Raw genomic sequence first — 12,389 nt, 5'->3', positions numbered from 1 at the left:
TTTGGATTCACCAAGGTTCGAACTCTTAACCTTCTGGATCTGGAACTCTAATACCATTTCCTGAAACCACTCATCCCAAAAACGTAACCTGACAAGACAATGTAACACTAATGTTCATATCTCTAATACTTTCTAAACCTTCATTGTACACATTGTACGCTTAGGCCATTGGCTCCCTAAACTTTTTCTTTTTTTATTCCTCTTAACTTCTATCATCATATGCCATTGTTCGTTGTTCCGCAAGCATTGGCCACTGGGTGCATATAATTAATAGGAAATATATAAATGTATATATAATGTTTGTTGTCGGGGTCAATTTCGTATTACGTTGTTAATTTCATTATATATTAAGATAATGCAATAGTATTTGATAATATTATATATTAATTCTTCAATATAAAACTATTTTATAAATAGATAAATATGATTAAAGATAGAAAAAAAAAAGAAAAAGAAAGGTAAATAAAATTTTTTTTTTTCGTGACTATAAAAAAATATTTTAAACATAAAGATGTGTTAACGCTTTTTTTTCTTCTTCTTATTTATATATACTTTTTCTTATTTAAGATAAAGCTAAAAACAAATTTCAATAATAGATTATGAAGATATATCTAAAATGGCATGGTTATGTTATATTTAAATACTAATAAATATAACAAAGAAGTCATCTAAATATAAATATCTTTTTTGTTCATCTACTTATTAAATGAAAATAATATTAATATTAAATACATAAAATAATCCAAAAAAAATAAATAACAACAAAAGATTGAAATAGAAGAAGAATTATAAAGAAAGAAGACTATATCACCTAATAAACATTTTATTCTTATATGACAAAATAGAATAATATCATACATATATCTAAAATTTTTATATAACTAATTTAATTTCTCTTACATATTATAAAAAGAACATGATAAGTCGATGATTTTCTTAGAAACTGTTGCAACATTTATAAAAAGAAATTTCAAATTTCTGCATGGTTGATGGAGATGAGAGCAGTTGAGGGAGATTCTGAACAAGTGAGAGAACAAAATGCAAAGGAACATTTGACTTGGAGAATGGACAAATGAAGTTTGAAGAGAAAGTGATGAGTGACCATAATAATAATGGTGATACAGAATTTCAAGCCTCCAAGTTTGAGAGGTTGAATCCCACAAACCCTTTAAGGATTGTGATCAACAATGCCACCAGAGTTGCTTCTCTTTCTCCTGATCATCTTCATCAATCTCAACAACCACCACCTTCTCAGCCTTCTTCTACTCCATCAATCCCCCAAGTATGTTCTCTTTTCTTGAATTTTGCAGACAAATTGCTGCTTAAATTCAAATACTTCATTGAATAAAATATTAGATAAATGTAAAAAAAGTAGAGGAACACCCAAAAAAACTATATACGAGCGGTCAAAAGAGACTTACATGTACAAAAAGTTTTACTGTAAATATGATAATGATATAACTCAATAGCATCTGTTAATCTACGTAGTCGATTTTATGTAGTGGGATAAAACTTTGTTATTGCAGCTGTTATTGTTTTACATGTTTGTAACAAAAATGTTTCAATGTTATTTTTTTTTATTAATTATAACAGCAAACGGTGACACTGAATTCAAGAAGATACACCAACAAGATTACCCTGTTTCTGTTCCTTCTTCACATGTTAATAGCCATAGCATTGGTTGCTTTTTTTATATTCAAGGGAGTTGAAGGACTAATCCAACCCTCATCAGATTCTAAAAGGAGAAAACAAACAAGAGTAGTGAAGTATTTTCTACCTCAAGTAGAAGCAGCTTCAGTTCTAAGCATTGTTCTAGCACTAACATGGCAAACTGCAATAAGAAAATGGCCAAATTTCATGACACATTTCACACTATGGTGTTCTTTTTTCATGTCACTCTCTGCTGGAATTCTCCTTCTCTGCTTCCAAAAGCCTCCAACAGATGGTGTTGGAGTTTCTCTCATTGCATTTTCAATAGGGAATGGTTTATATGCATGTTGGGTTCAGAACAGAATCAAATTTTGCACCAAAATTCTAACACTTTCACTTCAACCTGTTTCCAAGTTCCGTGATCTGAACCAGCCAACTTTTTACATGCTTGGTGCTGCATTGTTTTGGATGTCACTGTGGAGTTTAGCAGTGATTGGTGCATTGAATTTCTATTTGCCTTCTTTGGTGATCATTGCTTTGGTTTTGAGCTTGGCTTGGACTTCAGAGATTATGAGGAATGTTGTGAACATTAGTGTTAGTAGAGTTGTTGCTTTGTATTATCTTAGGGGAATGCAATCTAGCACTAAGTTTGGATTCTTGAGGGCAATGACAAGGAACCTTGGGAGTGCTTGTTTGGGATCTCTGTTCGTGCCGGCGATCGAGGCGACAAGGGTTGTTGCTAGGTTTCTGAATTTGGTTGAGGGGGAAGATGAGTTCTTGTTTTGTTGTGCTAGGTGTTGCTTCAGAGTCATGGAATCTATCTTCAGATATGGGAATGGTTGGGCCTATGTTCAGGTACATACAACTACTAAACTATTTGCTTCATCAAAATATTGATAGTGTTAAATAATGTTGGTAAGCAATTTGAGGCTATTAGAATTGATATTGTTACTTTAACATGTATGGCTTTAGAAATCATAGTATGACTAAGTAAGACATGGTTTATTTGAATTCATGTTATGTTAACAGATAGCTGCCTATGGTAAAGGTTTTGTAGCTGCATCCCAAGACACCTGGTCCCTGTTTAAGAGACTTGAAATGGAACCAATTGTGGACTCAGATATAACTAGCTCAATTTGTTTCCTCTCTGGGGTTAGCATTGCCTCAATCTGTGTCATTGCAGTGTCTGCTTGGACCTCCCAATTGTACCAAAATTTCACTGCCACCCTCTCCCTTCTCACATTCTTCATTGGATACCTTCTGGTTAGTACTATGTTTCACTCTTTTCCTTTTAAAATTAATGTATGTCACAGTTATTTTGAAACATGTGGAGTAATTTATGATGAATCGTTATATTATTAATGTTAACATGTATGTTGTGATATTAATGTGATCAACATTTTTATGATGGTGCAGACTAGGATTGCCATGGCACTACCTCAAGCATGTGTGAGTTGTTGACTAACTATGTGTGCTATGCAGAGAACCCAGACAACAGATTATTTGATACAACAATTAAGGACTCTCTCGACATGGTAAAATCCGGCCGCCATGTTGCCGTGGCTACGCCGCCACTACCACGGCGGTTTTCAAGTGATTAAGTGCCAAATTTAATTTACTTTACAATTTTTTCCCTGAATTTTATTTACAAGATTATAGCTAGTAGTGTAATAGAAACAAATTCATATTGGATAGTGAAGGAAGTTCATATGTTATTTATTTTGCATATTCACACTCATTCTTTTTTATGGGAGGTGTTGGATTTTGTATATGCATTAATATGATAAGCATTGAAGTGTGATAACTTGATAAGTGATAACATTACTGATAAGATAAGAATGAAAATTGTAAATGAAAGCGTCACTAGTTATATTTAAAAAAAATATTAGAGGACTAATAGAATTTATTATTTTTTGTTAGTAATGAGACAATAATATTTAAAAATATAAATTAAAATCTAAAATCCTAAAAAAGTGAACTGATAATTAAAAATGTCGGTCAAAAATAATAAATTTTGGTAATTGTTAAAAATTTTTCTATTAAAAGTAATGGATCCACTCCTGCTAAATTAAGCAAAAAAATTAAGTGTGTTTATTTTGTATTTATTTATTTTAATTTTAATGTTTTTTTTAAATTTTATTAAGAAAAATAGAAAATAGAAGAAAAGACTAAAAACAAAATCCAGAATTTTATTGTTTTTACCCTTAAAAAATTCTCATAAATAAAAAAATAAAATACAAAAAAGTGATGGTTCGAGAACTAGGCCCGGCCTACTTGGCGCAAAAATTTTTCTATTAAAAGTGATGGATCCACTCCTGCTAAATTAAGCAAAAATAAGTGTGTTTATTTTGTATTTATTTATTTTAATTTTAATGTTTTTTTTAATTTTATTAAGAAAAATAAAAAATAAAAGAAAAGACTAAAAACAAAATCCAGAATTTTATTATTTTTACCCTGAAAAAATTCTCATAAATAAAATAAAATACAAAAAAAAGTGATGGTTCGAGAACTAGGCCCGGCCCACCTGGCGCAGCGTCGAATAATGGTGCAGCGGCTTGTAATCCATCGCCAGCGTGGCGCAGTGCCCCTGAGTCTAGGAGTCCGGACACCTGAGATTTCAGCCCAAGTACCATGACCCAACTCTCAACTTGGAGTAGGCAACCCAATATAGTGCCACCCCACGAGCCCAACCAAGCAGAAGCAGAGCCACGTTCCACCACTCGAAGTCCCCCACTTGGGTTACAAGTTAGCGTGGCCTAACTCGGCAAATTGATATTCCTGTCAGAGCTATTATAAACATTGTTATATGTAAGGTAGAGAAAATCGAGATTTTACGTGGAATCGAAAAAGTAAATAAAAATCGTAAAACGTAAAATCTTAACAAGATTTAAATCGTAAAATCGTCAGATTTGGTATAAATTTCGTAAAATCGATAAACTCATTTAAAATCGTAATATCGAAAGATTTTTAAGAGTTAAATCGAGATTCTAGGTACTATAGTTATATGTGCTTCGTCCGTCGATATAGGACTTAGAGGCTAGAGCTGTTATAAACATTGTTATATGTGCCTCATCCTGACAGTGGCGAAAAGAGACTTCACGTCAATCCTTGACCAGAATCTGATACTGCAATGTGAAACAAGGATACCTGGGATGCTTCAAATTCTTGGAGCGGCGGCTCTCTTACGTGTCAATCCTTACCAGAAGAAAGGCCTGCCATGAAAGATGTAACAGCAATGCTTAAGGAGATCAGACATGAAAATGATGAATTCGAAAAGCCGGATTTCCTCCATAAAGGCATGGTTACAAATACTAAAGCAGCTGTTCATTGTTCAAGTTTGTCTAGATCATGTCAGCCACTAATAGATTCACCATCTTCTATAAATCCATATAAAAAAGTGATGGTTCAAGGGCTAGGCACACCAGGCATTGTGGGCTAATGGTGCAGCAGCTTGTAATCCCTCCACTGTTAGAAGCCAGAGGTGATCGTTGCTCTGTGAATCCAGCCTAACGCGGTGCCCTCTAGTTTAGGAGCCAGGACACTTGAGCCTTCGCCCAAGTACCATGACCCAACTTTCAACTTGGAGTGGGCAAGCCAACATGGTGCTACCACCAGCCCAACCAAGCATAGCCAGAGCCAGGTTCCATCACCCTAAAAGCCCCCACTTGGGTTACAAGCTAGCGTTACCCAACTCGGCAAACTGTAGCTCCTGTCAGAGCTGTTATAAACATTGTTATATTTTGCTCATTCCTCTATGTGAGACTTAGAGCTATTGCGTCAAAAGAATAAACACTACCCACGTATATAACAACAGAAGTAAACTGACCATACTTTCAGAGAGACAGACCACAAATAATAACATTAAGAGCAGCACAAGAAACAGATTGGAATAACGCGTGATTTGTGGGATTGAATTATACGAGTTTATCTTTCATGGGCATCTTATGTGAACACTTTTCTTTAAGTCATGCATAAATACATAATAGCTTATCTTTTATATTCTTAGCCTTGTTATGAATTTAATTGATCCATCCATGTATGTGCCACTTACACAGATTTGAGGGGCAAGCTAAGTTGATAATGTTTTTTTCTTTTTTCTTTTAAAAGTATGACTATATACATTTTGAAAAACCATTTTAAATATCTGATTTGATAAGATTTTTATTTTGAGAATAGCAAATAAATAAAGCCATAGGCCAAATTTTGATTTAAATTTTTACGTATATCTTCATTTTAAATAGTTATTTAAATATTTTTATAAAATTTTAAATCAATACACAAATTGATTTGCAAAATATGAAAGATATTTATCATCATTTATTAAAAAAGAATATTTCTTTTTGTTACTTGTCAATTTTTGAAAATATATATATATATATATATATATTTTTGATGAGTTAAAAGAAAAATTTAAGTCTATAAATTTAGAAAAATAGTTGTTAATACAGTAGAAATCAACAAAACGACACACAAAAATCAGTATTATCCAAAACTAAGAAATTATTATCCAAGATCAACCCCAGCTGACACAAGCCTTGAAGAAAGAACATAGCTAGTACATAATAGTTTTACCGGATTTGAATTAGTAGAATGGAATTTAGATGGGTTAAGTGAACAAGCCATTTTATATCTAATGTGTAGTATGACTATGGCAGCAACTGCTTATAAGACAAAACGAGCTACTAATAGAAAAGCAGCAGTCATAATTACACAAGGGTTCACGAGACAATTAAAAGGATGGTGTGATAACCTTTTAACTATGTCAGAAAGAGAATTAATCCTAAGTAGTATAAAACTAGAAGACCAATCACAAGATGCCACATCAACCTTAATTTTTAAAATTATAAAAAACTTCTTAGGAGACCCAAATATTTTTAAAGATAGAATAGGAACCCAACTAATGAACTTGCGATGCCCTACTATGTCTGACTACCAATGGTATAAAGATGTTTTTATTTCTAAAATTATGATGAGAGATGATGTAGCAGCCCCTTTTTGGAAAGAAAGATTCATAGCTGTCCTACCCAAACTCTTTTCAGAAAAGGTTTTACAAAAACTACAATCTTTATTTGGTACTCAAATACCATATGAAGGCCTAACTTTTGGCAAAATACATAATATAGTAGTACAAACCGGAGTAGAAATATACACTGACACTAGATTACAAGAGAAAATGCAAAGAGAGGATATGAGCAATAAACGAGAATTAGAAAACTTTTGTCAACAATATGGTATTACAACTGAAAAAGTACCAAGCAATCAAAATAGAGTCATTAAAAAAAGAAATACAAAAATTTTTGGGAATAGGTATAGGTACCAATCAAAAGAATCTTATACAACAAGAAATAAGCCAAAAGAAAATTACAAGAAAAAAACAAAAGTGGAATAATCAAAAGAAAAGTAATAAGAAGCAAATAGTTTGCTGGAAGTGTAAAAAACCAGGTCATTATGCCAATAACTACAAAACAGAAAAAAATAAACAAAATTAGTAATGAAGAAGTAAGAAAAGTTTTAGCGGCAATATTACTTGACAATGAATCAGAGAGTGAAACAGAAAAAGAATATTCTTCTGATGATTCAAAAAATTTTATTAAGCTATTAGATATACCGTCTTCTTTTGAGTCTTTTGAAATAGATGAAGATTCATGTCTAGGACCAAGAATATATAACTGTGATAGTTATGTAAAATCCTTGAATGTAATTACGAGAACTCAAAAGTCAATCAATACCTTAACGAGGGAACAAACAAACATTCTAATTTTTATAATAGATAAATTAGAAGATTATTCCTTAAAAGATGAATTCTTATTTCAATTAAATGATTTGATTATGAAAGAAGAAAAATCTAAAGAAGAAATAAGGCCAATAAAAATTAAGGAAATATATAATAGGTTTAGAACACTTAAAGAAGAAACTTCTTTAAAACATTTACAAGAAGAGATAAAAATGTTAAAATTCGAAATTTATGAATTAAAACAACAAAATATATCTCTTGATTATAGAATACTAAAATTAGAAGGCGAAAACATAGTAAAATTACAAAAAGGAAAAGAAAAATTAGAATCTATATAGAAGAAGAAGAAATTATAAATCCAATTAATTATATGAATGAATTATCATTATTAATTAACCAAAAATGGTATACCCCTATAGTCATAATAATCGAAACAGAGAAATTTGAATTTATAGCTATGATAGATTCAGGGGCAGATGTAAATTGTATCCAAGAAGGATTAATACCTACCAAGTACTATGAAAAAATAACTGAAATTATTGTCAAAGTAGAAAATGACAAAATGACTATAAACTATAAGACTTCTAAAACAAAAATTTGTAAAGAAAGTGTATGCTTTTCAACTACTTTTTTCTTTGCAAAAAGAATATCTCAACAAGTTATATTAGGAAATTCATTCACTCTACTATTATACCCTTTTACAGTAAATGTAGATGGTGTAACCACCTATTGTATACCAAACTAACCTATTCTATTCGAATTTATACAAAAATAAAAAAAAGAACTAAATTTACTACAAAAAATGGCTACTTTACAAATCAATATAATAGAAAGAAAAAAAACAAGTTAGTTTCCTGAACCAAGAAATTACATATAAAAAAATAGAACAACAATTAGAAAGTCAAAAAATTCAGACTTTAATAAAAGGAATAGAAGACAGAATAAAAAAGGACTTGTGTAGCCTAAACCCAAAAAATTTTCATCATAGAAAGTTATATGAAATATCTTTACCATATGAAGATGACTTTAATGAAAAAGATATCTCCACTAAAGCCAAACCAATACAAATGAACAAAGAGTTATTGACATATTGTAAAAAAGAAATCCAGGAATACTTAGATAAAGGACTAATCAGGCTATCAAAATTTCCTTAGAGTTGCACAGGATTCTATGTAATGAAAGCCTCAGAAATCGAAAGAGGAGCTCCAAGGTTAGTAATTAATTATAAGCCTTTAAATAAAGCCTTAAAATAGATAAGATATTCCTTACCAAATAAAAATGACTTAATTAAAAGACTAAGTGAGACTACTATATTCTCTAAATTTGATTTAAAATTCGGATACTACTAAATCTCAATAAAAAAAGAAGATCGATATAAAACAGCTTTTATATTACTCTTTGGACATTATGAATGGAATGTAATGCCTCAAAGATTAAAAAATGCACTAAGTGAATTTCAAGAAATTATGAATAATATTTTTTGTGCTTATGTAGATTTTACCATAGTCTATCTAGATGATGTTCTTGTATATTCTAAAGGAATAAACCAGCATATTCAACATCTAAAAAAATTTATTAATATTATAAAAGAAAATGGTCTTGTCCTATCTGAAAAGAAAATGAACATATTTATAACGAAAGTAAGATTTCTAGGATATGAAATTTTCCAAGGAACAATTACTCTTATTAAAAGATCTGTTGAATTTGTAGAAAAATTTTCAAATGAAATTGTCGACAAAAAACAATTACAAAGATTTTTAGGATGTCTTAATTATGTAGAATCTACCAGGAATAAGAACTTTATGTGAACCTTTGTATAAAAGACTAAGAAAATAGCCTCCTCCTTGGACAGAAGATATGTCTAAAATAGTTCAAAAAATTAAATATTTAGTAAAAGGAATTCCTTGTTTAAGTATACCAGACCCTAAGACAAGTCTAATCGTAGAAACAGATGCCTCCGAATTAGGGTATGGGAGAATATTTAAACAAGTTCTTCCAACCTTTTCAAAAGAATAAATAGTCAAATATCATTCGGGTGTATGGAATTCAGCCCAGAAAAATTATGCTACTATTAAAAAAGAAATATTAGCCATTGTCTTATGTGTTTCACGTTTTCAAGAAGACTTATTCAACAGAACCTTCTTAATCAGAACTGATTGCAAAGCATCCCCTAGTGTATTAAAGAATGATGTTAAAAATTTCGTTTCTAAACAAATATTTGCTAGATGGCAAGCTATATTATCATGCTTTGATTTTTCTATTGAGCATATTAAAGGATAATCAAATGCATTACCTGATTTTCTAACAAGAGAATTTTTGCAAGGTAAAAATGAGCAAGAAACAAGCAAGCAGTGAAGATTATGGTCAACTTCTTGACCAACCAGCAACTCCAATATAAGCTAAACAATTATCTATCAAACTCTTGACGATATCACAGGTTGTTAAAAGTGAAAAATCATCAGCATCAACTAAAAGCTTATATGAGGTCCCTACAGTTAACAGATATACATTATTGCAGTCATTAGATTTGTTTAAAACTAAACCATTATCTAAAGAACATCCTTATTATGAAAAACCTATACCCCTTAAAATAATGGCTTTAGAAAAAGAATGGTTTAAGATGGATAAAAGAATCCTTTATAAAACATTTTTTTCAAATAATTTTCACTATCTTCCAACAAACATCCAAAAAACCCAAACCTTTTATGAATTTATCTTAGTAGACACAGGATCAATTGAATTAACTCATAATAAAGACCATACCACAAAAGATACAATATTTTCAAAAATTAAGATTATGAAAGTGATCATATTATCAGAATGAGAAAACCCTCCTTTCCATTGTAAAAGTTTTACTAGAAAATTTGTACCACAGTACTACTCCTATTATAATTATATAGATGCCTGATGGAATACCTTATATCATTCTCCAAATCCCCACTCTTGGTTCATTTAGTTCCGAAAAGGAATTTCTCTAAAGTTTCCTAAATGGTTCCAGATATGGTTTCAAGAGTTTGGACCAATGGAAGTAATTTTTTCAAAAGAAGCCAGCATGGCTTATGAATATTTCAAAAATAAAACATCATTTTTAGATGGGTATAAGCTGATTTCCTTCATTCCCACTATGGGAATATGTTGGATAATGACCTGGAAATATGTTCCGCAGGATATGAAGATACTCCAATTATACAATATTTAATTAGAAACATAAAAGTGAAATGGTGGAATAAATTTGATCTGAACCTAATTAGTAAAAGAGCAATTGATAATTAGATGACTATATCTCAAAAAAGAGCAGAACCCCAAAGCCACAGTTTAGGATTCGAAAAAGTATCATTTGAATAAGAAACTCGCTTTCTAGCTCATAAAACACAAATAATGGCGGCCCTTGCAACGGCCACCTCAGAAGAAGAGATCCATAATTCTTTAAAAGCAATAAAAGTAGAACCAACAAACGAAGATGAAGAAGACCAGTCCAGTCCAGGACTGTACATACAAGATACCCAAGATTCATTTGAAGACTAAAAAAAGAGTCCTGAAATCAGAGAACAGACACCTGTACAAAGTTGAAAAATAAGGTGTCAAGATGATCTCAGAAAATAAAAGTATCTCATGCAGAAAAGAACAAAAGTCATCAGCAGGATTCCAACAGAATCACAGCAGAAAGAATAAAACTAGCTACCGATTTACAGAAAACTAGAACAGAAGACATTAACTCGAAGACAGAACCTCTAAATCAGCACAGCAAGAGCAAACGGATTTGCAAAACCAAGGGTTAAAATGTAAAATAATAAAGGGCTTAGCCTACTATAAAAAGGGAGGGGGGAGGGAGTTGTAGATCATCCGCAATTCTACACACATCCTCTCATACTTTCAGAACATAAACACTTTTAAGCTTTCATTGCAATCCTTGTATTTAGAAGTTTCATCCTTTGTATTTTGGTTCAAGCCTCTGAATTATAATACAAGTTCATATTACTCCATCATCAAGTGAGTATTAATATTTAGTTCATTATTGATATATTAGGTTTTATTATTATATTGACAGTACTTTTTAGTATAAATTCGAATAGAATAGGTTGGTTTGGTATATAATAGGTGGTACACTATCTACATCTACTGTAAAAGGATATAATAGTAGAGTGAATGGGTTTCCTAATATAACTTGTTGAGATATTCTTTTTGCTAAGAAAAAGGTAGTTGAAAAGCATACACTTCTTTTACAGATTTTTACTTTAAAAGTCTTATAGTTTATAGTCATTTTGTCATTTTCTGCGTTGACAATAGTTTCAGTTGTTTTTTTATAGTACTTGGTAGGCATTAATCCTTCTTGGATACAATTTACATCTGCCCCTGAATCTATCATAGCTATAAATTTAAATTTCTCTGTTTCGATTATTATGACTATAGGGGTATACCATTTTTGATTAATTAATAATGATAATTCATTAATATAATTAATTGGATTTATAATTTTTTTTCTTCTTCTATAGATTCTAATTTCTCTTTTCCTTTTTGTAATCTTACTATGTTTTCGCCTTCTAATTTTAGTATTCTATAATCAAGAGATATATTTTGTTGTTTTAATTTAGAAATTTCAAATTTTAGCATTTTTATCTCTTCTTGTAAATGTTTTAAAAAGGTTTATTCTTTAGGTGTTCTAAACCTATTATATATTTTCTTAATTTCTACTGGCCTTATTTCTTCTTTAGATTTTTCTTCTTTCCTAATCAGATCATTTAATTGAAATAAGAATTCATCTTTTAAAGGAGAATCTTCTAATTTATCTATTATAGAAATTAGAGTGTTTGTTTGCTCCCTCGTTAAGGTATTGATTGACTTTTGAGTTCTCGTAATTACATTCAAGGATTTTACACAACTATCACAGTTACATATTCCTGGTCCTAGACACGAATCTTCATCTATTTCAGAAGACTCAAAAGAAGACGGTATATTTAATTGCTGAATAAAATTTTCTGAATCATCAGAAGAATATTCTTTTTCT

The 12,389-nt window shown here is 30.7% G+C and overlaps 1 protein-coding gene across 2 annotated transcripts; it reads left to right on the top strand.

Annotated features, from left to right (window-relative positions):
• Positions 1-962: 962 nt before the first annotated feature.
• LOC107477462 (protein PNS1-like) lies at positions 963-3,369 on the top strand. Of its 2 annotated transcripts, XM_021137610.2 has the most exons (4): positions 963-1,282; positions 1,594-2,505; positions 2,680-2,913; positions 3,067-3,369. In XM_021137610.2, the coding sequence occupies exons 1-4, from the start codon at positions 1,073-1,075 to the stop codon at positions 3,109-3,111; spliced, it is 1,401 nt and encodes a 466-aa protein (XP_020993269.1). In that variant the 5' UTR covers positions 963-1,072; the 3' UTR covers positions 3,112-3,369. The 2 variants fall into 2 exon arrangements, with proteins under 2 accessions (XP_020993269.1, XP_052114043.1); XM_052258083.1 differs by lacking the exon at positions 3,067-3,369 and having other exon boundaries at positions 2,699-2,810.
• Positions 3,370-12,389: the final 9,020 nt, after the last annotated feature.

Source organism: Arachis duranensis, chromosome 3 (assembly GCF_000817695.3).
Source record: "Arachis duranensis cultivar V14167 chromosome 3, aradu.V14167.gnm2.J7QH, whole genome shotgun sequence".
In the NCBI taxonomy this organism is placed as follows: domain Eukaryota; kingdom Viridiplantae; phylum Streptophyta; class Magnoliopsida; order Fabales; family Fabaceae; genus Arachis; species Arachis duranensis.
This window is presented reverse-complemented; position numbering and strand designations above follow the sequence as displayed.